Below are 27,262 nucleotides of genomic sequence, written 5' to 3'. Positions count from 1 at the left end.
TCAATATTATTATTACAAAAAAACGAATAGAATAAAATAAATTGACCGTAACTTTTTTTATTTATTAAGATACTTTATTAAATAAATGTGTTGGTGATTCCTTATTTAGTTATGATTTTGTTTCATTACTTGTTTTTTTAGTCCTATTGTAATTGATATTTATTTCTTATTGTAATTTAGATTTATTTCCTAATTTAATTAAGGTTAACACATTTTGTATCAGAGTGAGTTGATTAACTATGTCTTTACCCTTGCCTGTTATCTAATATGCAATGTTCACATGTTAGACTTGAATGTTTACCCTTATCAATATGCAGTGTTCACGTATTGGGCTTCAATGTTTGACTCAGATGTGGATTTGGCTCCACGTATGATGGTCCTACATGAGGAGGCATGTGGAAGAATATAAGTCGAGCATCGGAAACTTGACTAAATAAAATATAACATATAATGAATTGTTCCATTACTAATATTACCAAGGTCTTTTGTGATAAAACTTCGCCGGACTATGTAGATGGTTAAGTTGGAGACAATATTAATATTGAAATTTAACAAAATATACAATGAATAGTAAAAAACATGTATTCACAATCGAAACGTGAATATCATTAACAAAAGCATAATCTTGGTTAAAAACTTTGCAATATAAGTACAAACATGGAATACAAAATAACATAAACTCAAAGTAAACTTTAACTAATCTGTTTGTCACACATTCATATCTAAGTATTCACCACCATGAACCAGAATTATTATCTTAATTTTAAGATTTATAGTTATAATTGTCAAAATTGGTAAAGGTATACTGTTTTTTAATATAAAATGTAGCGATATATTAAACCAAAAAGATTTGGCACGCCTAATGCAAGTATGGCATGCATAAAATGGGGAAAAGGTATTCTTGCGGTGTAAAATTCAACTCAATTATTTTGATTTGTGCTATAAAATTACTTTTTGCGCAATGATTGACCTTGGTAGCTTTCTGGCGGAAAAGTAATTAGGCCATCGACACCTATAACGCAATAGGTTATTATTCTTAATCCCTTCCTTTAGAACCTTCAAAACAAAAGTAGTGAGACAGAAATCCACAACTTCAAAAAAGTGCGTACCAAAAAGAAACTTCAGAAATGTGGATTGGGCCAAGTAAGAAGTTATGGGTAACTTTACGGGTTAACCTTGAACTAAAGTTCCTATCAAAAAAAAAAAAAAAAAAAACCTTGAACTAAAGTTCTGTTGGTAAGAACGAGTCAATTGATTTAGTTTAAGTTGTATTTCTCTTCTCAACGGTGAGAGAAATCGTAAATTTTCCCTTCAATTGGGGAAGAAATTCTAAAATTCTACGTTCGAATCTCTTTGGCTAATGATAATATAAAGAAAATGTGATACAATACAATTTTTATACTAAAAGAAATTATGTGAATCCTATTTATTTTTATTTTTTTAATACAAACAATAGTCTAAACTGATGAGAAGAGGGGTTTCTCACACACACTACTGTAATATCATAGAAATTCGAACATGAGACCACTAATCTTCTAGTCAATGCTTTTTCCATTCTGCTAAACTCGTCGGTATTTATTTTATTTTGTTGGTAATTAGCAACAACCACTATTAAGTTTATATTTGATTGCTAGAATTGATAAGGATAATTGATTAAACAGAATTCCCAACTTATTTACCAATGAAAATGAGATTGGGGGAATTGCTCTCTCTAACACATGGCCGGGCCCTACTGACTGCAAAATAAAGACGCTGTGATCGTTTTATATGTATCTGGTTGCAAATGCATGCATAATATTCAGGTAATACTTAAAAGAGGAGATTTTGTGATAATTTTATGACCAACACCAAACCTCCTTTAAGCAACCCACAAATGTGGATCTATCAATCCTATTGGTTAAATGTAGAAAAAGCAAAGTCACAAAAGCAAAAGAAAAGAAGGAAAAACAATCATATAAAACAAATTGGTAAAATCAAGCACTTCTATACTATTTTTCGAAAAAGAAAAGCAAGTCTATGATACACAATGTGCTGAATAAAATAAAAAAATATAAAAAGCGCTAATTTACATATGGGAAAATTAGTGAGACATAAACTCCCCCAAAATAAGTTTTCCTGTAACAATGGCAACTAGCCATTACCTCTACATATGGCGTTCAAAGTGGATGAATCTCAAAATTCCATTATCAGTTAGGTTTCCATGTACTGTGAGGGTGGCGGGCTTATTTTTGTCTTTTCAGCACCTGCAAGTTGGTTTTATATCAAACACTTTGCATATTTGGTTTAGAAGCAGTGAACGGGATGAGATTAGAGATCATAATATTGTGTTTTATATACAAGATACCGATTACGTTTGAGCAAAGATACAAAGCCTCAAGCATGGAAGCACTTACCATAAGGAATCCCGCGTAGTTCAACTTCTCGCCATTCTTGAACAAGGGCGCAGCAGCAACACATAAAATGTGAAAGGAAGTCATCAATGAAGCCTCCCTGCCAAAAAGAGAAATAAGAAAAAGCAGAGCAGAACAGAGGAGAATGATTAGAGTGGGTTCTTGTCATGTCACAAAATACATGTCATGATATGCAGCGGCGAAGATGAATTACAGTGGTTTTGTAATTTCAGTGTGGAAACTGGGAAAGGAATTACCGAGATATTCAACGTCTTGCGAAGTTTCCTTCGAATGCAGCATGTATAGCAACAGCAAGACAATACTAACGAATAAGCCATCAATTCATTACATGCTTCTGCTGAAGCTGATAATCATAGAAAAGAATTTCTGTATGAGTTTCCAACAGTATACGAAAGCCATGTGCAGAATGTCAATATCCCAACGGCCAAAAAGAAAATCAATATTGCAGTGTTGCAACTTTGTTTAACAGTAAGTGTGGAAATAATGTGAAACATAGAGCACAGCTAAATTACAGGAAAAATAGTTGGTTTCTACATATGTACTCGACAAGCCATAAAATATTTTCTCTAAATCAAATCATGGCAAATTCAAAATTATGGCCCCGTCACAACTATAACGCCATCACAACTCAGTAGCACAAGAGAATCACGTAAACCTTGGATCCAAAGGATGGGTTTAGACATTCACTCGCATTAATGACAGTACTCAGTATCAAAAGAAAAATGAGATTCCGTTAAAACTACTATGCAATATTTTGAATAGGGATTTTCAAAAATCATCTGGTTTTCTGCATCCTATGCAAACTAATAGCACACAAATCAGGCATCACTACAATCCAGACTATACTACAAATTCAACATCAACGCACATTCAGCATTTATTCAGGGTCTAGACGTCATTTTAGCAGGGATTTATGATACCAAAGATCGCAATGGCATAGTAAAGACCAGATCACAATTTGATCACCCCATTTTCAACAAAGTAATGTCAGAGATTCTATGAAAAATGTACTGGTGGTACCAAAGGCTAAGGCCACCAGTTACTTAATTTATCTTAAACTCTATAATGTGAAAGTACAAGACTTGAACAAAATGCAAAAGAAGCATTCAGATATAGCTTATTTAAATAGGCTCCAAATCTTTCCAGTACGCAACCCCGTCATGGTTACCTTGATATAGATTGTAGGCACATTTTCTCCTTAATGTGTTGGCCAAGTTGGTACTCTAAACGATATTAGAGCTTTGGTTCTAAGAGGTTTTGGGTTCAAAGCATCTCATTCCCCATTCCCCGGATACTTTCTAACTCACTGCAATGCAGAATGGGGCTGGACACCTATGTTTTCTCTCTACCAGACCACATGCAAATTGGGGCTGCATGTGAGCAAGGGTGTTAGCTGGATATACATTGTTTACCCATTCCTAAGATTTTGCAGTACATTAACAGTTTAACATGTAGTGCAGATAATCCAGATAAAACTTACACATATGCCTATTAGTTGCCACAGAAGCAATTTTAGAAAACGTCCCACAAGGATAGAAGAATGTCTTTATACCTGCAAAGGAAAAAGTGTGCAAAACTTTAGCATATACAGAACAGTTTTCCCTTTAAACATTTGATCTAGGACAATTTTGTCAATTTTAGTGCTTAGTGTCTAATGATGCTCTTGATTGACCACCCAACCCTGATAATATTCTAAAGCATTTATATGAAATTAATACTATACATATCCCCAGAACTTAATTTGAGATGCACAGGGAACATAAGGGAAAAATTAAAGTAATGCTAATGCAATAAAACTTGTTGATTATGCATTAAGTCACCATTACACAAAAAGAATAAAGAAACTTACACAGAGATGGTTCTGAGCAACATCCAAGTAGATCAGTATTCCATTCTTCATGGCGATGTGAACCTCTAGTTGACAGCAAATCATGTCCAGAAGAAACTGAAGATGTGTTTCTACACAGATAAATGCAAAATCATATTTTCAAAGACCCCAAAAGTTCAGTGATGTGAGTGCATAAATAGATAGGGAAATCTGAATCCCTTGCATAACATATATAGCTCCTCTCATCAGAAAATTCTGATTGGGGGAGATCATTCAATGTTGAGAAGTGCCAAGACTGAAATTAGCAAATGTACATCACCAATTATTACATTCACCAAATGCAACAGTAATATTTTAACTGCACTATTTAGACTAAACATAAATGACAAATGTACTAAAATAAACAGAAAACTAACCTTGACATTTTGCGAGATTCACTTTTCTGATAGCTTTCATTAGATGAAGGTTCTTTCTCACTATTGGCATCTGAATAATTCCGCTCTATTTTCTTATTATTTTTTTCGGGGGAAGACTTTGAAGCGACAGTTTCTGTCACTTCTAGCAAACGCTGAATTACTTCACATTGACTCACATCATAAATGGATTGGGACCGTTGTAGTTCAAGTTGAAGCTTTTCATTTTCCTTTTGCAGCGCCTCATTAAAACCCAAGTTTGGATAAGAGCAAGAAAGTGTTTTCTTCAGCACTACAGTGTCATTTTTCGAGGGGTCCGGTTTAAGGATCACATCCTGTACCTTTCTGTCCTCTTCATCCAATGTGTACTCACGTTGATCCTTTTCAATGTCTTCCAGTCTCTCCTGTAGTTGCGAGAAGAACGAATGAACTTAAATCAGGTTAAACGGTTATAGAATAGCAGGAACAGCTCAAATTTAGCAATCTTAAGTAAATAATTTAGTCTAATTCTACATGTGGGGCATAATGTAGATAATAGATTGTGATCTGGAGACAAAGAAAAGGTAAATGGAGAAGCATATGCTTGTTGATGAAGAGATATAGTGCTAACTGTAATTCGTAATTACAAACAAAAATGACAAATTCTTAGAATTTATTTAAAGCATGATTTGGTGATCCAATATGTCAGAAACTGCCAGTCGAGGTTCAGTGCCCAATCCATGTCAGTTTATACATCCTTGGAAAACAAAAGTCATAGCGAGTAAAATAAGCCATCTATGCCACTTAAACATCTAACGCTCTGACTAAAGCACCGACTAGACTAGACATCCCAGCTACTCAAAGTAAGCGATCTTTATCACTTCAACATTAGATAGCATACCTATTGAGTAAATTAGACATCCAACAACGGAGTAAAGCAAAATTCAGGAGTTCAATCTTCAACTAGCACCCGAAAGCACTTTTGATGAACAGGTGGATAGCGCATAATCACCGAAAGAAGGAAAATCTAACTAAAAGGTCCAATTTCAATGAAGATCACAAATTCCTTGCAACCCAAACTCATAAATTTGTCCGCAAAGCAAATGAGTAAAACAAAAACAACAATAACATGAAAAACAAAACCAAAGAACAAAGAATAAAAAGAAAAATTCAGTACCCTGACTCGAGCATTGTCCACCAGAGTAATCAGAGGCACAAGCTTCAAGTATCTATCAATTTCATTCTGAGCCTTCCTGAACTGATACACAATGTTCCATCCCATTGCAAGCAAATACAGATAGCTCCGGTCTTGGCAGCTATTGACCAAAATGTATGACCTTCTTAGAGCTTCCTCGAGCTGCTCAAGAGGCTCGCGCGTCTCCGGGTACCGCTTAAGCTCCGAGATCTTGAGCTGCTCCAATAAGTTCCCGATCAGCTTCAGATGCAGCGCAAATTGCCTGCAATTTTTCTTGTGCATTCGCGCCGTGCTCGCCGCCTTCACAATCATTCCGATCAGCCTCACGGCGTCGAGGCCGGTCAACTGAGCCACATTTGCAATCTCTCCGAAGTGGTCCCACGACGACGCCATTTTTTCCTCTCAAAATGGACCAAACTCGACTTGTGTAAACTAACACCTCACAGGCTCACAGCTACAGATTGCATTTCACCATAATCACTTCGGTTTGACTTTAATCAACGAGATATGAACCAAATTTGAGATTCTAAAGCAAGCAATTACTCTGAAAATTGAAATCTCAGTGAAAATTACTGGGTTTTCAGAAACGAAAACGCATTTCCATTGGAGATCTTCAGGTTTCGGAGCTTTAGAACAATTGAGAGTGCATTTCAACTGCATCCAAAAGACGCAAAATATCAGATAACGAAATCTCCAATTTTAACCTTTACGCTTCTTGACTTGCTTTTCAACGCCAACAAAATAAACAAAAGCGAAAAAATAGGTATAAAATCAAAACAAAAAATAGATTGTTTGCTTTATCTCTTTGACCCGAAGAAACAAACTCAAAAATACTGAGAAAAAAAAAACAAATATATCGCCGTCAGCTCACAGTTCTTCGCCGTCGTCTTGAAGAAGAAGCCGCTGTGTTTTTTTGCCGAAAATAGAAAAAGAAAAAGAAAAGGCTCCTGCAAACTAAAAGGTACAGAATCTGAGAATGCAAATATGAGAGAGAATAAAAAATGCAAGAGAGTATGAGGCTATGAGAGCGCTTCACCTTCTCTGCAACAGGTGCTGTAATTTTGAGCAACTTTTGGGCTTGGCTCGGCTTTTTCTTTTTCTTTTTCTTTCTTTTCCTTTTTTGCTGTATTTATTGCATGAAACTGAAAGAAACGTCAAAATTGAAGCATCGGATTTTGGGCATTGCAGGCATTGCTTTGCGGAACGAGTTTCTTCTTCTTCCTCCTCTTCCTCTTTCTCCTCAACCTGTGTGTGGATTTTGGAAGATCTGAGCAGAGACAAAGAGAGAGGTCTCTGATGAAAACTCCCACTCACTCACACTATATCAGTCTATCTCTTTCTCTCTCTCCTCTCTCTCTTCATCCCAATTTTTTATCCTAAAAAACCTCTCACTGCTTCGGTGTTGTTTGTCCGTGCATTGTTTGCACCAAAGCCAAAGTCTCTCTCTCTCTCTTTGCCCTTGAGCGCACACGCCACGCCAGACGAGCTGGGATTTAGTGGTGTTGATACAAAGACACATTTACCCCTACTTCGCTTTCGATTTTACCACGCTGTCCGGAGGGTACGCCGCTGTTCGCCAGGTGGCGGGTACTTTTAGAGTAAAACTTGCGCCAAATTTATTATTATATTTTTTTTTGGAATAGATTGTTTTCGGTAACCTATATCTATATCTCTATATATAACGGTAAATTGTAGTTAAATCAGACCGAAAACAAAAACATCTAAATGCATTAAGTAAAGCTCATAAGGAGTGAAAAATTCAAAATTAGTTATTTGTTATTTTCTAATTAGTTTTTATAAAATCTTAAAATGTTAAAATACAATTTAAAAATAACAAATTATTAGTTTTGAATTTTTTTTCTCTAAATTAATTCTGTATATAAGCTTTTGTATAATATATTATCCTAAAATGGGTAAATAATTGTTGGGAAAAAAATATATCGATGAAAACAAGGTGACAGCTGGGGAGGGCAGGGCATAATAATGAAGATCAACCGACAAGGTCATTGAGAAGGAGAAAAGGCTAAAAGCGTCATTTAAAGGCTCAACGATAAACAGGAAGACCGCATATTCTAGCTCAACATCCACTCTCTGGCAACTGCCATGTGGACCCAATGTTGTACGACGGTGACGAACTCCACATGACCTTAATGCCACGTGTAAACTTTAGCTTTTCCAGCACAACACCCCCGCTGATAGCTCTCTCTGTGTCCCTCAAATCCACGTTAACTTCATCACCTCAACACAATAATGTTTTCAAAAGCAAAAAGAAAAATATGGGAAATGGTATTTGTACCCTTAAACTAATCCACGTTAACTCCACCACCACTCATAATTTAGGATTTTTTTTTTCCCTATCAATGCGATATTGCAACTTATTTGATATTACTCTAATCTATTTATTGGAGGAGAGATCGAATATGAGTAATTAAAAAAAAAAAACACATATAGCATCAACTGACTTAACTCACATATCTCAAATAAAAAACTATTTAATAGAATGTTAATTTTATTGTTTGGTTCACCAAATGTGGTTTGAAATGCTCACTCTAATATCTCCAAACATGGAATGAGCATTCTCAACTTAGAGATAAGGAATATCAATTTCATTCTTGCAATTTTCTTATAATTTAAAGATTTGTGCTCTACTTTATGTACGCAATAATTGAACTTGAATTTCAACTTTAAATCTATAACTTTGATCCAATTTATAACCAATAACCTAAGACCGGTAATTTGGGACTCGAAACCAACCAAAACATGACTCGAAAATTGTACTACGACCTAGCTCCAAGCCCAATACATAAGAGCTATGAGCATTAAATTCATCCTTGAATATTGAACTATGACCACCGGGAATTTCATACTTAAAGTCTAAGATTTGATAATGAACTTGATCCTAAAACGGGACTCAAATGGTCTTACAAGATGTGTAATGTTTACATTTTTCCTAACCAATGTTGATTTTTAGTGATGTGAGGGTGGTAATTAAGGGGTTTCTAACTTAAGTGGTTAAGATGTACGGTGTGTTCGAAACCTCTCCCAATATTATTTGTATCAAAAAATGATGTGAGGGTATGGTAGGATGGTACTTTCCTACAATAAACTTGACACGTCGACATAGTCAAGGGAGAATTATATACCCAATGGGTTCAACGTAAAAGTATTTGAATGAGTGTTTTATTTGCCCAAGCGTCTAGTCAAAAGAAAGATTGGTAGGAAGCGATTATCAGTTAGCCAAAAGCAAAAACAGAAACTACAGCTCCTACATTTAAAAGTTTTCATCGTCAATATATAATTATATGGAGAAAGTTTCATTCGGTGGGTACTGATTGCCTGGCAATCCAATTAGACAAAATCGTGGGGACATAATGAAGGGGAATGTGGTGGGGACGACAAATAGGAAAAACCTTTGATCATGGGCTGACTGTTCTTGGACTTTGCTTCCTCGCTGCATTATGAAGTTACAAATCATCAGAATTTTGTCCGATAAAACATATTATTTTGTGCTAATTGTGTCTTATCTGTTCTTCATCCGAACGCATATATATAATATTTAGCAGGCACCTTCGATTCTTTGGTTCACGGGTTGTTATCGATGCTTATGCACAACATGTGTATCCTAGAAGCGTACGCCGGCAACTTTAGAATTGGTTTGGGACTTTCTCTAATGACATGTGTTTTGCTTAGAAACATGTCAAATTTTATGGATATGTTTTGAGACCGCGTATAAAAGGGCTAAAACTACTCTCTAACAACAAAAAATGATGCGTATGAGCATAAATTGGATGCCCGGCACTTTTAATGTTGCTCATTTTTCCAAATTTTCTCATAAGGAGGAAAGCACACTGATCATGCAACAATTTTTCATGCCTAAACTTATCAAACTAAGGACATTAATTAATTTCTCATCTTCAAACCTCATTTTTCACAAACCAAACGGGACTTTAAAATAAACAAATCCGTCTATCAAATATAATTAAACTAGCTTAATTGAATATTTTAAACCTTGGATGTTGAGTTCCATTGTTAACCTTGGGAAGGCAATGACAAAACCACAGGCTTGCCTTACACATGTGTATAGTATATTTTATTGATAGCGCAATGGTAAGCATGTGACATGGTGGGCTAAAATTAGGCAATATTAAAAAGGATAAAGACATGCCCACCACAAAGGCCTAGAGTGAGAAGTAGGTCACTTAAAACAGTAGCTAAGCAATTCATTCTCAATGGTTTGGGACAAAATTTCCATTAAAATACAAGTTGGGTGCTGCCCACTATATTTTAAAAAATACCTGAAAATTTGTACTATAACATTAGCATTGTATTTTTTAATATATAGGTGAACCAAAAATTAAATGTCTAGGTTTAAAATAAGGTACAAAAGTTTGGCTGGCACAAATGTACAGGCTGTGTGTGACAACAACAATATCAGAATTATTTTTATTTTTTTAAAAATTCTATACCTTTTGCCTTTTGGAGTATAAACTTCTGTGCAATGGTACAGAAAGTTTGTACCCTTTTTAAGTGCTGTGAATGTGACCCAATTTACTTTCTTTATTCTATCTTTTAATTTTGTGGAGGGAGGAGGTTGCAATTGGCACATACCTAGCTTCCATTGACCTACTACTCATTGTCCCTGTCAATGTCAAGTGTTTGATCATATATATGCATGTAACACATTACCAAAACAAAAATCTGAATACTGTTAATTGTGTTTTCTCTAAATTTCGGTGGGCGAAAAATAAGATAAGTTGTAATTAATTAATTATAAATTATTCTAACTATATATGAATCGTGATACGGTTAATAACAACACGTTAACTTGTCATGTGACACTTTTTTGTTATTGTATTGCTTTCCAATCAGTTCACACTACAATTGAACAAAAAGAAAATCAATTTGGCTTCCATATTCAAAGAGATTCACAAGAAAAAAAGCTTCGTAATCTCTTCTTTTTGGGTGTTTAAAACTCCAGCTTTACATATATAATACAATATAGATGGACGAATCTCTGTACTGTCTGTCTGTATAATTGAATACTGGGGACAAAGGGGTAGAAGTCAAAAATAAAAATAATATAAACAAAGGAATATGAAAAGAGGTGATTGTTGGTACTTGGTTGTCAACTTTTGCATTTTACCCCATTTACCCAAGGATGTGACCCATTGGAAAATGAATGATTGGAGTAACATGGCCAAAATATTATGGCCTAATCAATTTCTGTTTAAGAAACCTAAGTGCTCAATTGGAAAATAAAATAAGAAAAGGTGACCAACAACCTTTCCATTTATAATTTTGGTGTCTTATATTTTCTGGCTGGCTGGTCAGAAACATTGACAATTACGTGCCCAAAAGGCAAGGAAGCCCAATGGCAAATTGACATCATTTGATAGAGCCCTTGTTGGTGCGTACCTAAAAACGATAGTGTCAATGCCCCTACCCAATTTGTTTGTATTCATTCAAGCTATAAACCCACCATCTCATAAGTGGTCCTTTCTCTTAGGCTAGAACATGCCTTTCATTTTTGTTGGTGCATTGTCCTACAAGCAATGTTATCCCAATTAATTTGTAATAGCTTTTAAGGAATCTCTTTCAATTTTTGTAATTTGTTTTTTCCTTTAACAAAAAGCGCATCGAAGCTAATATCCATCCTTAAATCATAGAAAGTGACAAATTTAAAACGATGAACCGCAACGAAAGAGACATTAAAAGTTCAAGATCACTACTACAAAAACATGTTTAAACTTCATTGTATTGAAAGAGGGAATCAACAAATTTAAGGGGCGGTCTATATTTTGTTTCGATCTATTACATGTGAATGATTAACTAGTTTTCTCTTCATAGTTGAGTTGGTGAGGTGACGTGGGCCAATTTTTATTGAGCTGTAGTGAACTAATTTATACCAAATGGGTTAGCACGTAATAAAATGTAACACTCTTTATTTTATAGGAGAGGAGGATTTTTTTAACACAACTACAGTGTATGGGGATTCGAATATGAGACCCCTAGTCTGCAAGTCAAAGTCATTTTTAACTAAGTTATACCTCTAGTCAGATTTAAAATTAAGAATTTTAAGAATTGAAAGTTAAATATTGGTTAAAGACTTATACTCTCAATCATCAATTGGATTTGTTAGGAGGTTAAATATATAAATAGAATATTTTAGAAGTATAGCCGTGCAGATATATTCTTTAAATATTTGGGAAAAAAATAAAAACGGAAGAAACACGTAATTGGAATATGGAAATAATTCTTAAATAATTCGTATATATTTAAAGAATATAGCTGCAAGTTCTAGACTAGTTATCTTGATCATAAATGAAAATTTTAGCTCTCTCTCTCTCTCTCTCTCTCTATTTATATATATATATATATGTAATTCTAGAACAAAATTTTTGGGAATGAAAAATTCTATTTAGAAAGACAATATAAGTACAGAAAAATCATATGCTCTTGGTTTTGGATCCATACATGAAGCAACAACTCTAGTGAAAATACAAAAACTCTAGTGGACAAGAAATATGTATACTTCAAGCACCCCACCTGTGGAGGTTCGCAAGGCGGGGTTAAATCGTCAGCTTTGTTCATAATTTTATATTTTCTGACTCCAACATGCAGGGGAACTGGGGTTTTAATTGTGATTTTTCAAGAAAATTAAGAAGATTTTTTTCTGTCTATGATTTGGTTTGGTGGTGGCAGTAAAGTACATTCTATAGTTTTTTGGGTTTATGTTACAGAGAAATCCAGATTTTTTTTACTGTTGGTGCAATTCAATGCTTGATATTATAAGATATATTTAGTTATATACTTATTTTTAGCACTAAAATTATAAATAAACTCTACACTATTTAAAATCTATAAACAAACCCAAAAAAAATTCAAAAAATAAAATCTGGCCCTATTGAATTTAATTTTGATTATTAATTTACTTTGATACCCTATTGAGTGTTTTGAGCTTTTTTATGACGTTTTGAGGTTGAGTTTGTTTTAAGAAATCAATGACAATTTTATAATTTTAAAAAAGTTAAAAGCCTTTTTGTTATGTTGTAAATGAGTTTTGGGTGTATTTTTAAAGTCCATTTCATATAGATTTTTAAATAAATAAATAAATTGGGCTTCTATAATTTGGTATAATAGTGAATCTCCCTGAACTCTTAAGTTCGATTTCCTCCTCACTTACTATCCCTTGTATATATATAGAAAAAAAGAAATAACTTCCATTGAGTACTCTCAATATAAGAAGACTGTATATATATAATCCTTAATCGAACATTTTTCTATTATTTTTATGTAATCAATTTAGAACGATCTTCAACATAAGTTTTTTTATTATATATTTGTAATCTTGTCGTACAATTCATCCCATCATTCAAAGCTTTGCTTCCTAGAATCTTGTGATTGGTAGACCATATGTGCTTTATTGGCCTGCTCAGATTGATGCCGTGGTAGGAATTGAGGATAAAACGCATGCAAGGAAAATTTGAATCGGAGACCATCATGAGATCATTTTATGTGAAAATCATCATTGATAATCAATCATGGTGGCCAAAAGTTGAATGACTAACATGGTTGGTTTTTCTATGTGTACAAATAAGTGCTACATACCTACTCCAAACTCCAATCCAAACCAAACCTAATGAAAAAGTGTATTTATTCTTGCTGCAAGAGGTTCGTCATATAAACGATAGTTTAAACTAAATAAGGATTTAAATTGGGTGAAAGAAAGGTGGTGTGCTCATTGCCCTGACCACCTAACCTAACCCACATTTGCAGGTTTCGCAGCCAAATGAGTGACGTGATGAGATTGTCATAAGAGGAAGAAGTATACGTCTGACTCAAAGATGCTAGAATGAGGGGTTATAAGGAGGGTTATAATGATGAGGTCCTTAATAGCCATCCAATCCAATGTAGAATTATTATTGGATTATTGGATTGAATGTCCTCTTTCCTCTTTGTAACCCGTCAACATAGACCCTCGTCATAGAACCTTCCCGTCTGACTACTCAGTAAGAGTTTTTTCGAAAGGCCGAATAAGTTATGAAGCCCGTTTTTGAAGTTTTCGAATCATCATGCACTGGGGCATTTTTAACAAGGTTGTACCCGAAAAAGAAAGTTAGCTGGGCCCAGGAGTATTATGAAGAATTCAAACGTGCTAAACATAGCTGGGTCCAGCCCAAATAAGAGAACTTTGACCCTGGAAAATAAAATTGACTGTTCACCAGGTTACCATTTTACCATGGTTAGGCTACGGAAAATTTGAACTTGCATTGACTGCTATGCCCTCCAAGTCAAAACACAGAGAAGCGGCAGTCACGCGTGGTTAATGCTGCCATAAAGGGTCGATTATGTACATTCACCGAATTGAATCCATCATAAGATGGGCCTGATATGGGCCCACGTCCCCAGCTCTCACAAGAATCGAGGTTCCTAAAGCACCGCCTTTCACACAAACCAATATCCCCCAAAATACCCTTCATTAAGCTAGAAGTTAAACCAAACAACGAGGGTAGATTAGTCATCGTAGAAATTATTTTTCGCTTTCCCTCTCAAACCTAATCACATTTTTTTATTTCCCTCCAAACATTATTTTCAAATTAAACAAAAACTCCACCCGATTAGGAAACAAGTCCAATATCTGTACCCATCACGCAATCTACGCCGTCCGATGTGGCCCAGTGACCTAAGCACTAAAGACACCCACTGGCCCACTCCTCTCCGCAGTTAATCACCTCGCCATTCAGAGGCCGCCACGTGGTGGCCAGCTAGATTATTTATACAAATCACTTTCTATGGTTTTTGTTTTGTATAGCCTCAGCAACTGTTTGCTGGAAAAACTTTGGCGGGCATTTGTATCAATTTCAAATCAGGAGTAAACCCTAGCGGCCCCATCTCTCTCTCTTTCTCTCTCTATCTCTCCTTCTCTGTCCTTCTGTTTGCACTGCTACCTATTTTTATTTATTTTTATTTTTGGATTTTCTCTGGAATTTCTGTCACTACGATGCTCGTGCTTCTCTGCCTTTCGCTTTCGTTTTGATTGAAGGTTTGAATTTTTGTATAATTTTCTGTGCTTTCGTTCTTGTTTCGGGGAGCTAGTAGCTATCTGTTAGTTCCAAGCCTGGTAATCTAGGGTTTCTGATGAGTTTTCGGTTGTGATTTTTGTTACAGAGGGGAAAATTGAACGAAGAATCGAGACGATCTCTAACCCTAAAAAGGTAAAGCTCGCCACATAATAATGTTTAGTAACCAATTTCTTCGCTGATTTTGTTTTTGATTTTTTTAGATTATATTTATATTAGGGCTATAGCTAAGATTGAAATTGTCTGTTTCAGGTTTAAAAGCTGCGGTTGCTTAGGTTTTCTGATTGAACAAAGTAATTGAAGATTTATTTTATTTGGGAAAATTGAGGAATTGTTCGAAATAATTTGGGGCTGAATAAAAAGAGGGGAAAATGGGAAAAGTGTCTCCAAAAGAAAGGAATTCGAAGAAGGCCAAACAGAAAAAGCGACGAGGCTCAGGTAACAAGTATCTGAAGCCGGGTGCTCTTGCTCAGCTTAAGCATAGCAAGACCTCTTCAGCTAAGTCGTGCACCGATCTTGGCAGGAAGCGGGTGGCTGTCTTGGAGACCAAGAAGGTTAAGGGCGATATGGTGCTTGAAGACAGGGCTATTGATAAAAGCCCTTTGATGTTGTCGCCTGTGAATTTGGTTAGACAGAATAGTTTGTTGAAAACTCCAAAGACCCCTCGAACTGAAGATTGCGTGTCGGAGTCCCGGCTTGAATCTCTCCCCATGGATTTGCTGGTATTGTTTATATTATTAACCCTGTCTTCACAGTTTTCGTTTTGCTATATGCTGATTTAGCATCACTTGTGTATGTAAGAAATGTTATGTATGCCGATGTAAATCTATTACTGGGATTTCTCTTTGTAAATCTGATATTTTCTGAAAATTTGGCTGTCAGAGAGGATGGTTGTTTTGTGATTTATTTGTGTTTACTTGGATTTACCAATTTCTTGTTGTGCCACTGTTCAATTTGTATATCTGATTGAGGCAAAACAATCAATAAGTGGAGACGATATAGGATAGTAGGTTGGAGCTTTTTCTTTTAGTACGTGGTTTCTCAATAGTTCTTTATAGTATGGTGTGATTGTTTTTTAGATGAGCTGAGATTTAGAGTGTTTGTGGTATTTTTTGCCTTTTATGTTGGTATTGATTCTTTTTGCACACATAATTGGTTTGCTTTGGATACTGGTTAGTTATGCCAGGTTGCCTTGAAATGTCTGAAGACCCAATTCAAGGTATTTGACGAGCGTTGTAAGAAGTCTAATAGAGATGTTAGGTCCTTTGATCTATGACTATGCTGTAAAGAACAAATTGCCTTTGTCTTTTGTTGCTTTTTAAGTAATAGATTTTATTTTTTTTTCCTTCGTTTGATGTATGTTTTGGAACCAAATTTTTGCAGTTTTTTCCGTGTCAACATAAAACTGGATGTTGGGGTTGATTTTTGATTCCCTCCCACAAACGTGGATTTGAATCTTTCCAATTTCACTGGGAACTTAACATTTTAACACTCTTATTAGAATCTGCCATATCATATATCAAACCAATTACTGATGAGATATAGCCAACTAATCATGTGTGTAAGAATTAAAGATATTACTGTTTTGGGGGTATAAAAGTGCTGTTATCACTATTAATTTAGATGTACATGTGTATGTATTTTACTTCATGTTGTTATCACATGCCTCTCTGCTGGTATTGATTCCTCTATTTTTGTAATTGAAGGTTAAAGTATTGTGTCACTTGCACCATGACCAACTGAAGGCAGTTTTTCATGTCTCTCAACGAGTTAGAAAAGCTGTAAGCTCTCTCTCTCTCTCTCTCTCTCTCTCTCTCTCTCATGTGTTTGCCTTTTGTTTTAGTTTAATCTGAATAGAAATGACCTTCCATGTTTATACTACTGGAAACAGGTTTTACTTGCAAGGCAGTTCTATTTTAATTATACAACTCCAGATCGCTCTAGACAGGAGATGTTAAATACAATGACACCCCATCCGACAGAGCACTGGCCTTTTTTAAGGTTGGGATTCTAAACTGTGTTTTTATCACTGTTTACCCTGTCAGATAGGTTTCTTATTTTACCGAGTTTTGCATGACTTTTGCAGCAAGGGAGATGGGAAAGGCATATTCATTCGAAGCCCCCATACTCCAAAAGCACCAAGGCATGGTCCCCGACCACCATCTCGCCTCAAAGTCTCGGAAATGCGGCAGGTTGCAGCAGTTCTCTTCCAGGAGTCAAACTTCCCTACAAGATGCATGGTCCCTTCTGTCTTACCAAAGCCCCTCTGCAAATCATTGGCTTCAAATAGAGTTTTGTTCTATGAGGACGAATTATGTCAGGCTGTTGCTCAGAATAAACTTCTTTAAGCTGGTTGCCTTGTGTTTTCTACATGTATATAGTTCCTCTCCCGTATCTATAGATTTCGTGGTCAGGTAGGAAGTAGCAGTTTTGTAGAGTTGCTTGGGGCAGTTTAGGAGATATGAAATGGAACCTCATATTTTGAATTAGGAGGTAAAAGAATTCAGATCACGGTTGTGGGATAGTTTTTAATTTTTAAAACTGGTTACTTGTATATTTCCTATATGTGTTTCGAAACAATGGCTAGTTGTTTTTTCAGCAATATCATTTCTATTTTCTACTATTTGACTATGCAAAATGCTTTGATAAATACTATTTTGTTTTATGAATTTCTGTATGATTTTCTTTGGATCCTCTCCGTCCGCCCTTTCAAATCCTGAATCACAGCATCCGTGTAAACCAATACGCCTTCTTTCCTTACAACTTATGAGTATTTCACAAACCAAACCCATCGTTTGGAAACAATGAAAAAAAAAGGAAGAAAAAAGGCACTAATTGCAAAAATTGGTCATGTCTGGTCCTGCTGTGTTCTTTGCCGTTTGGTAGCATAGCAGACAAATACACCAACATAGGATTTATACCGTATACGTTGACGTTTAACGACAAAGATGACTACACAAGCTCCTCATTCAACCAAAATACTTATCATTTACACAACAATGTTAGAAGCCACAAAGAATTGCAGTATCATAATACCTCCTTCTCAAGTTTCAACACAGCCATGAAGGCTTCTTGAGGCACGTCGACTTTCCCGATCGCCTTCATTCTTTTCTTTCCCTCAGCCTGTTTCTTAAGCAACTTCTTTTTCCTTGAAATGTCCCCACCATAGCATTTGGCTAAAACATCCTTTCTGATTGCTGATAAAGCTTCACTAGCGATCACTTTCGAACCTATGCATGCTTGAATAGGCACTTTAAACATCTGTCTTGGTATGAGCTCCTTCAGCTTCTGTGTTAAAGCCCTCCCTACAGCATATGCCTTGTCCTTATGCACAATGGTTGCCAATGGTTCTACATGTTCACCATTAATTTGAATATCAAGTCTTATTAGGTCACTTTCTTTGTACCCAAGAAAAGTATATTCCATGCTAGCATAGCCTTTACTTCTGGACTTGAGCTGGTCAAAAAAATCACCTACCATCTCAGCCAAGGGCAATTCATATGTGAGTGACGCTCTATTCTCAGCAATAAACTTCATTTCTTTAAACACTGCTCTTCTGTCCTGTGCCAGCTCCATAAGGGGACCAATATAGTCTTTTGGTGTAAGCATCTCAATCTTGACAACAGGCTCCTCAATTGACTTCCTTTTTCCAGGTTCAGGAAGTACAGATGGGTTTGAACATTCAACAATGTCACCATTTACACAGTTCACTTTATATACGACACTTGGGGCAGTAGTTATCAGGCTCAGATTGTACTCTCTCTCCAGCCTTTCCTGAACAATTTCCATGTGGAGAAGCCCCAAGAATCCACATCTAAATCCAAAACCCATAGCGCTTGAAGTCTCGGGCTCGAACTTCAGAGCAGCATCATTAAGCTGCAGTTTCTCAAGTGCATCCCTCAACTCAGGAAACTGATCAGCATCCACAGGAAACATGCCACAGAACACCATTGGAGTGGCTTCCTCATAACCAGGCAATGAACTTTCTGCCTTTCTACTATAGTTTGTGATTGTGTCCCCAACTCTAGCATCAGCCACTGATCTTATAGAAGCTGAAAGATAACCCACCTCACCAGCATAAAGTTCTCCAACCTGAAACTGAGTGGGAGACAAAACCCCAATCTCATCAGCAAAATAGTCCTTCCCACTAGCCATAAAATAAACCCTATCACCCTTCTTTATCTTCCCATCAATTACCCTAAAATACACAATTACACCCCTATATGGGTCATAGTAACTATCAAAAATCAAAGCTCTCAATGGTTTATCAGCGGTATCAGCTGGTGGAGGAACCCTCTCAACAATTGCATCAAGAATCTCAGATATCCCAATTCCCTCCTTGGCAGAACAGAGTATTGCATTGCTACAATCCAGCCCAATAACCTCTTCAATCTCCTTTATTACACTATCTGGGTCAGCTCCTGGAAGGTCTATTTTGTTCAAAACAGGGATGATCTCCAAGTTGTTTTCCAAGGCCAAGTAAACATTGGCCAATGTTTGAGCTTCAACTCCCTGTGAAGCATCAACAACAAGAAGAGCACCTTCACAAGCAGCAAGAGACCTAGACACCTCATAAGAAAAATCGACATGCCCAGGAGTGTCAATGAGATTTAAACAATATGGCTCACCATTTTTGAAACTATAACGCATCCGAGCAATCTGTAGCTTGATGGTGATGCCTCTTTCTCTCTCCAAGTCCATGTTGTCAAGAAACTGCTCCTTCATTTCACGCTTCTGAACAGTCCCAGTCGTCTCCAGCAACTTGTCAGCCAAAGTCGACTTGCCATGGTCAATATGTGCAATTATGCAGAAGTTCCTGATACGGGAAATGGGTACCTTGGAAAGACGGTCATGGCCGAGCTGGGAAATGGGTTGGGTTCCAGTGGCTTGACAGAGCACTTGGAGTCTTTGCCGAGGCCTGGAGGAGGTTCTGGAGAGATGAAGGAGAGGTTTAGAGTGAGAGAGTGAGAAGAAGGGCAAGAAGGAGGTGGTTCTGGGATGTGAACGTTGGGGGGTGGTGGTGGTTGTGGATAGGAGGAGGGTCTGAGATTGAGCAGAGAGGTCTGCGGCCATGGCGAAGAACCAAACTTGGATTGAATCGTATGAATGGCTTGGGCTATAGTTGGTTTTGGATTGGATTTTTGACTTTGGTCTTCGTCTGATATCTATGGCCCATGTAAAACTAAAAATGAACTACTTTTCTTAATTAAAAGAAAATTAGAAAACAAAAACAAAAAGAAGAAATTTTTTTTTTTTTTAAAAAAGAGCTAACATATGTGTGTTCTTGATTATCTCATTTACCTTTGTTATGTGCAATGAAAAATTTAAGTTATGTGGTGAGACGTAAATGAATTTGACTGTATAAGGCAATGAGGCTAAAAAATAAAAATAAAAATTAACGGTTCTTTTAGGATTGCTTCTCTAGAAGCATCTCTGCTCATAATCGCTTTAAAAGTGCTTTGATTATAAAGAAGTTGAACTTTTCATAAGAAATTCAAGTGCTTCAGCATATGCTTATCTAGAAAGTGCTTCCACAATCTAGAAATACTTCTAACATTTTATGCCAAACGCAGTTAGAAGTGCTTTTAGCTCTCCCAGAAGCATTCCCAAACATACCATAAATCTCTAAGTATACTTCTAGCTTAAAAGCCTATAACCCACTTTGAAACTATGGTTGTTTTTTTATTTATTTTTAATTTTGAATGCTTTTTGTTGTGCCAAATTAGGAGGGAGGGGAGGGGTGTTTCCTTACACACACTGTCAATGTATCATCGGGTTCGAACTCAAAAATTATGGGTTTTTTTTGTGCCAAAGTTAGGGGGGTGGTGGAGGGTGTGTTTCCTCACACACACTGCCAATGTATCATGGGATTCGAAACCGAGACCACTGATATCAATTCAAGGCCTTTTTCTACATTGAAATTATGGTTCTATCCATGCATTTTGCATATTAAATATACAACTTTAATTGGAGGGTTCCTCACACACACTGACAATGTATCATGGGATTTGAACCCAAGACTACTAATATCAATTCAAGGCCCTTTTCCACATTGAAATTATGTTTCTATCCATACATTTTGCATATTAAATATACAACTTCAATTGATCCCTTTTGACAATTAATATATGAAAGGTTAGGGCAAGCAAATGAATCATGAGATGTGAAAACATGTTAATAATGCATGCAATATCTTGAAGATACAAGAGAAGATGTACAAGGTAACCAACTAGGCATACATTATAGTCAAACATACGTTAAATTGCAAGCTTGCCTATAAATGCAGGGACGGACTCACAGTGGGGTCAAACGATCCTATGGACTCCATAAAAATAAGCTTGAAGGTTCCCTTAAGCTGACTATGCGACCCCATAGATGCCCTCCACTTGCTTGTTGTTTGGCCTGAATGAAATGGCTGCTGCAAGAGGAAGAAGAAGAAGCGCTGCGCTTCTTCTTTTTTTAGAAAAAATGCTGGCAAAATGACGTCGTTTTGGCCCAACGAATTTTTTTATAAATGAACTGGCCAAAACGACGTTGTTTTGGTCCAGGTCTTTAAAACAAAAATTAAAACTGCCCCAACTATTCTAAAACCCCTCCACCTATCCCAGCAACTCCCAAAACCCCAATTCTTTTGTCCTGAACCCTAAATCCCCAATTTGTCCCCCTCCCTTCTTTTCTTTTTTTTTCCCCCCCCCCCCCCCCCCACCCTCTCTCCTCCTCCTCCTCCTCCTCCTCCATTGTTGCCGCCTCGTCCACCACCTCATAATTCAAATAAATTCTAACTCTAAGCCTAAATTAATAGAATTGAAATTATTATTTTATTATTTTGTTTTGATTTATTGGATGTTTCATTTATGAATTTTTTTGTAGTTAATTGGTATAAATTTGGTGTTTTCTTTAATTAATGTGAGTTATTACTTTGAAACAAAATGGAAGATCAATATTTGAGTGATAATTTGCTTGTTTACGTTGAGAATGATGTTTTTGCTTGTATTAAAAATGAATGCTACGTTTTCAAAATATGAAACCTCGTCGTGGATAATTATAGCTTGTAATGTTTTTTTTTTAAAAAAATGTGAATTATGAATGAATGTTTCATTTCTAATGTTATTTTGATCGAAAAAGTTCTTCAAACTGTTACACTATGACCCTATGAGGTAAGATTTCTGGGCCATACTTGCATAAATGGTTAATTAAATATCCAACTACACAGTTTACCATATGTCAAACGCACTATGGTTGACATAACCTTTCTGGTCTGTCACTTTCTTCAACCTCAAACGGCCAAAGCTCAATTATCTGAGCTATGTCGGTGACCCCACAGATCATATGCAGAACTTGTAGAAATGAATGGAATGGAAGGAGGCAACCCTGAGATCTATAAGGATTCAAACTGTGTGTCGTTTTTAGATCTTTTTACAAATTTACAACTCAGTGGATCCAGTCAATAACCTTTGCTTTGTTTTTTCCTGGTCACATGTCCAAAGAACTTTCCAAGTATTCATAAAATCCAAAGACAATTCTGCCCTGCACTCTTCATCATGATGCATTGTTTTTGAAAACTAAAGAGTGCAGCATAATTATTTAAGGTTGCCAGAAAACAAGAAACTGACGACAGCAGACTCAGTATTTAAGGGTTTTGAATGCTTCTCAATGACATGACATGGCATTCATCTCCAACTAATATTCGAAGACAGGACCAGTCATCCAAACTTAAACAGGAAACGGGTTTAAGAACAACCAACTTTGGCGGCATGTCTTAACAAAACTTAGGACACTATGCCACACGAAATTAGGATTGCATTATTATGGTTTTCTTTTATAAACCAAGGTAAATAACTAAATATGTACTTGGTTATAGGTTGTTGGTCTAGTCGTTATTATGATACGACACTTAGCTTTCTCGAAAAATTCAAATTGGAGCACATTGTTTCGGTACATGAATGAATGTTCGAGTTACAAACCCCTTGTGAATTTTACAAAAATTAACAATTTATTCTCAATTGTACTAATTTAGTTATATTTACATTTATGTCACATTGGTGGGTGAAATTAGGCTAAAAATTATTGTTCATCCTCAACCAATGTTAGAGATTGATAATTTAATTAAATTTAGACCACATTGAAAACGTTGTGAAGTATAAGAATAAATAAATTTGTTTGGAGTTAGACTTCACAAGATCTGCTTGTTTCTGTTAGCTTCTTCCAGTCCTAGCCATGTATAATAACAAAATGCCAGTAGAGCAGAACAGAATGCATACAATTATATAACAGTTCCTGCATTGCATGGAATGGAACACACAATACAAAACTACATAAGTTTCTACCAAATTGGGTCCAGCTTACATGAAAAGCAAAACATCTGGGACAATAAAAAGAAAGAAAGAAAGAAGGGAACTACAACAAATTAATCTGGCTTCACAATTTATTGATTGTTGAGGCTTGAGAGAGAGAGAGAGAGAGAGAGAGAGAGAGAGAGAGAGAGAAGCCTCAGAAGAATTTATGAACTTGCTTATCAAAAACCAGAGGGACAAGAACCTTATATGCCTTCTCTGTGGGATGGTAACTGTCCCAGAATAGATATTTTGATGGATCCTTGCAGGTACCTGGAGAGTAACGAGTACACAAAACACTGACCTCAATATTACCTGTTCCACAGCAGCCTTTGTTCACCACTTCCAATCCTGAACCCATAAAAAAAAAAATCAGATCAACGCATAATGTTGAAATATGCAATTGTGGCATCTGGGTTTTGAACATAATTTACCACTCTTTTGTACAGAATCATTTATCAGAAAGATAGAAAGGATATAAAAATAAAAAACAGAAGTGAAGTCTGATTGTAATGGTGGGTCATGTTGTATTACTTAAAAGAATTTGATCAGGTTGTGAAGTTTTTATGTTTTTTTTACAAGGGAGATATTCTTAATTATTGCAGGAAGGGAGTTCAAACTCGGATGCAATGGGGCAGACACACTGCCTTGACCAACTGACCTCACCCGCATTTGCGATCAGGTTGTGAAGTTGGAATGAGCCAAAAATTTAGCAGCAAGATGATGATTTACCATATTGAGAAGGGTTTTGGATGAGAGAAAGCAATGTGTGGTAGATATCAATGTAGACAAGCCTTGCTTCTGGAAGCCTCTTGTTGAAGGCATCTATTTGGGCAGTGAGCTTGGAGTTGAAGAGGCTTGCTGCTTGGTTAGCATTGTCTGAGCACCCCTTGTCTATGCCTCCATTCAGTGTTCTTTGTGATGGCACACACCCAATTGCTGGCAAGCTTACTATGCCAATCCTTCGAGCTCCCAGGTCATATAGTTCCTGCAGTCCCATTTTATCTGCCCGCATTAACATAAATAACAAAGTACTAGTTAATGTCACACTTTTTTTAAATGGATTTGTGCTTGATTTTAGGTTACTTGGGGAACCAGATTGCTTGTTTTTTACATGGGACAATAACATATGAGGCAGATTGGAAATTATTCCTCTTCTATAGTGGCTGGTTAGTTCTGAATCCTGCAGGCTTAATTTTATGTGTATCTCAGGATGCAGGCCATTGCAAATTTAGTCTCTGCCTACATAGTGGCAATGCATGAGCACCAAAACTATTTCTTTTCTAGTGCTGGCATTTGCAGTCGTTCGACTTTTACCTGAAAGAAACTTGAAGCTGATTTAATCATCAGATCTGTATATGCTGGAATGTCATATTGAGGTCTCCTCAGTGATGTAGAATAATAAGTGTTTGCAATGTCATCGCTTCCTAAGCACACAATGTATATGCTTTTTGATAGTATAGTCGCGGTTCTCGCCTCCCCGACTGCTGCATTTACCTTGCTTAGGTATTTTTTGAACAGGTCTAGTTGATCTGATAATGATAAGACGGACTGATAGAAATAGAATTAAAATAAATCAAGGATATATAAGACTGCTAAATAGAAAAGAGGGGAAGATAGAGATATATACCACTACTTGGGGAGTCAGAGGATCATATCCTGTACCCCCTGAGGCAAAACTTACACCAGTAAGTAGGTCTTGAACCTTCAGACTTGGATCCAGATAAGCTGGCAAAATGTTCTTCACTCCAACCGATTCAGCTGAAAATTTGCAAAGAGTTAACCTTTTTACAGTTGTTGATTGAGATGAAAATTTCAGGTCAGACCTTTTGTTCTTGTTGGTAACTAAAGACAACAATGATAATAGTAGCAACAGTAGTAGTGTGAATGCAGAAAAATCTTATAACCCTCAAAGAGTGTTGAGGTTACCTATCAAGTCTGAGGGGACTCTTCCATTGCTAAACCTTCCAGTAGGCTTTCTCCCTATGAAGTCCCTGCCATATGGTGGGAAATTGCATTTGACTATAGTTCTGATATTGTTGTTGTTGCCAGGATCCACAATTGAATCTCCAAAAACAATCACTGCTGGAATTGTTTCGTTTTCGGGTAGTGTCACAGCAGCAGCATTATGGTACAAGAATAAAACTATGATGATTAAGAAAACTTTGACAGATGAATTAGATGAAGGAAGAAGTTTTTGGAAGAGAAAATTCATTGCATTCAGTGGAGAAAATACACTGCTTTTCCAAGTTATCATAGGTCTTTTTAAGCATCTCCATATAAGTAGAGTCAGCTTATTTATTGTCTCAAAAGGTGTAGTTTTTAGTAGTTGTTAGATAGAGTTGGTTCAGTCATTAGTATTCTCATCTGGATGCATCTTACAGCTGCAAAACACCTTTTCTTGAATTTAGTTTTTGGTCACAAAAGAAAAAGAAAAAAAATTTAGTCCCTCATTTGAAAGGTAACAGTCGTATTTTTTTGACAAGGGGGAAAATGTTCCACTAGATCAAGAGCTGCTACTTGATTCAAAAACTTTTTTGGTATCACAAAACGCGTGTGCTGTAAAAGTTCACATTGCAGAGTCAAGGCATTTCTTGTTCTAGGTGTGTACAAAATGACTAACAGAAGCACACCAATTACTGGTTTGCTTTGCAGTCAAAAACTTAAGACTTTGAAACCAAATTAAACTCTGAAATCATTTACCTTGGTTCTATATGTTTTGGCTGGTTTTCAACTTTTTAAAGTCATCTCCACAACCTAGAATCATTAATGAGTCCCTTGAGGCTCTTAAAAAGTCTTGTATGAGGCTGCCCTGTGATCTCTGCATATTATATTTTCCAGGAATACCCAACTGCAAAAATTAAATATCCCAACTGCATTTTCTCCATCAGCACATAGTGTTGCACTGTTTTGCATCCATCCATGATATCAGCCCAAAGTCAAAACATGCATTATTGTTTAGTATTATAATAAGGCACTTATTCGCATGGGGCTTGTAGTTTGGTTTAATTTAATGTAGTTTGATTTTTGCCTAACTGGCATGTTATGTTATATTCAAGGCATGTTAATATGGTCAGTTACATATCAATTTCATTCTCTAATACTCTTACAGATGCAAAACTCCCCCTTTTGAATTGGCTTGTTGGCCACCAAAGAAGAAATAAAAAAATTGTCCATCATCTGACTGGTTTTGCCTCTGTGTTCTTTGCTGCCGTGTATTTCAATGAAGAAGTCTTATATGAGCATAAGAGTATTAATGTTTTTTAATTAACGGGGGAGAGGATTTGAAATTAGGACATCTTCTAACATTAGGAAGAGAAATATGTACGATTAGATCAATAGCTAGTTGATATTAGCTTGCCGATTCAAAACTTTTTGGTATCACAAAATGCGTGTTCCGTAAAGCTCACATTGTAGAGTCAAGCTTATTGAGGGCCACAGAAAGAAAAGAGAGTCCAGCTTCCTGTAGCTGCATAAATCCTGTCCTCACTAAATCAGGAGAACACATGGTCCTGTTTGTTTTCTGTTTTCCTTCCTTTTCTTGTTCTAGATGTGTACACAAATGACTAAGGGCAACTAACAAAAGGTCACCCAATTTATTGGTTTGCAGTCAAAGAAAACCAAATTTAACTCAGAAATCATTTGCCTTTTTGGGTGGTTTTTACTTTTTACATCCATCTTCACAACCCAGAACCATTAATTAGTCCCTTGCGGCTGTTATAAGTCTATTCTGAGGCCGTCCATGCGATCTGCACTTTTGCCAGGATACCATTGAATTTCCAAACTTGAATTTCCAAACTTTTTTGCTAAATATCCTACTGCTTAATGGCTTTCTGACAAGTAATATCCAACTGCATTTTCACCATCAGCACATGGTATTGCACTGTTTTGTATCCATCCATGATATGTCAGCCCAAAGCCAAAACATGCATTATTGTTTAGTATTATTCTAAGACACTTATTCATCCAGGATTGTAATTTAAGTGGTTAAAAATATTCTCAAATTCGATTTTCTCTATTTGT

At 36.2% G+C, this 27,262-nt stretch overlaps 4 protein-coding genes across 8 annotated transcripts; 1 reads left to right on the top strand and 3 right to left on the bottom strand.

Annotated features, from left to right (window-relative positions):
• On the bottom strand, nt 1,939–7,316 carry LOC18769521 (protein MID1-COMPLEMENTING ACTIVITY 1). Of its 5 annotated transcripts, none has more exons than XM_020568711.1 (9): nt 6,863–7,316; nt 6,698–6,773; nt 5,809–6,480; nt 4,656–5,056; nt 4,261–4,370; nt 3,892–3,963; nt 2,648–2,754; nt 2,394–2,490; nt 1,939–2,243 (listed from the first exon to the last, which is right to left on the bottom strand). In XM_020568711.1, exons 3-9 carry the CDS (start codon nt 6,217–6,219, stop codon nt 2,191–2,193), a joined length of 1,251 nt encoding a protein of 416 aa, XP_020424300.1. In that variant the 5' UTR covers nt 6,220–6,480; nt 6,698–6,773; nt 6,863–7,316; the 3' UTR covers nt 1,939–2,190. The 5 variants fall into 5 exon arrangements, 4 of the variants coding, with proteins under 4 accessions (XP_020424300.1, XP_020424301.1, XP_020424302.1 ...); XM_020568712.1 differs by having other exon boundaries at nt 6,698–6,780; nt 6,863–7,275; XM_020568713.1 differs by having other exon boundaries at nt 5,809–6,280; nt 6,370–6,773; nt 6,863–7,275.
• LOC18769287 (F-box protein At4g35930) lies at nt 14,641–17,529 on the top strand. Its single transcript, XM_007202394.2, has 6 exons — nt 14,641–14,869; nt 14,995–15,041; nt 15,159–15,628; nt 16,613–16,687; nt 16,798–16,907; nt 16,993–17,529. The coding sequence occupies exons 3-6, from the start codon at nt 15,278–15,280 to the stop codon at nt 17,252–17,254; spliced, it is 798 nt and encodes a 265-aa protein (XP_007202456.1). The 5' UTR covers nt 14,641–14,869; nt 14,995–15,041; nt 15,159–15,277; the 3' UTR covers nt 17,255–17,529.
• Nucleotides 17,642–20,166, bottom strand: LOC18769486 (translation factor GUF1 homolog, chloroplastic). Its single transcript, XM_020568560.1, has one exon. It carries the CDS (start codon nt 19,977–19,979, stop codon nt 17,934–17,936), a length of 2,046 nt encoding a protein of 681 aa, XP_020424149.1. The 5' UTR covers nt 19,980–20,166; the 3' UTR covers nt 17,642–17,933.
• Nucleotides 23,156–25,487, bottom strand: LOC18771640 (GDSL esterase/lipase EXL3). Its single transcript, XM_020568702.1, has 5 exons — nt 25,169–25,487; nt 24,870–25,000; nt 24,557–24,790; nt 23,972–24,227; nt 23,156–23,590 (listed from the first exon to the last, which is right to left on the bottom strand). Exons 1-5 carry the CDS (start codon nt 25,452–25,454, stop codon nt 23,397–23,399), a joined length of 1,101 nt encoding a protein of 366 aa, XP_020424291.1. The 5' UTR covers nt 25,455–25,487; the 3' UTR covers nt 23,156–23,396.

This window comes from Prunus persica, chromosome G7 (genome assembly GCF_000346465.2).
Source record: "Prunus persica cultivar Lovell chromosome G7, Prunus_persica_NCBIv2, whole genome shotgun sequence".
Classification (NCBI taxonomy): Eukaryota; Viridiplantae; Streptophyta; class Magnoliopsida; order Rosales; family Rosaceae; genus Prunus; species Prunus persica.
This window is presented reverse-complemented; position numbering and strand designations above follow the sequence as displayed.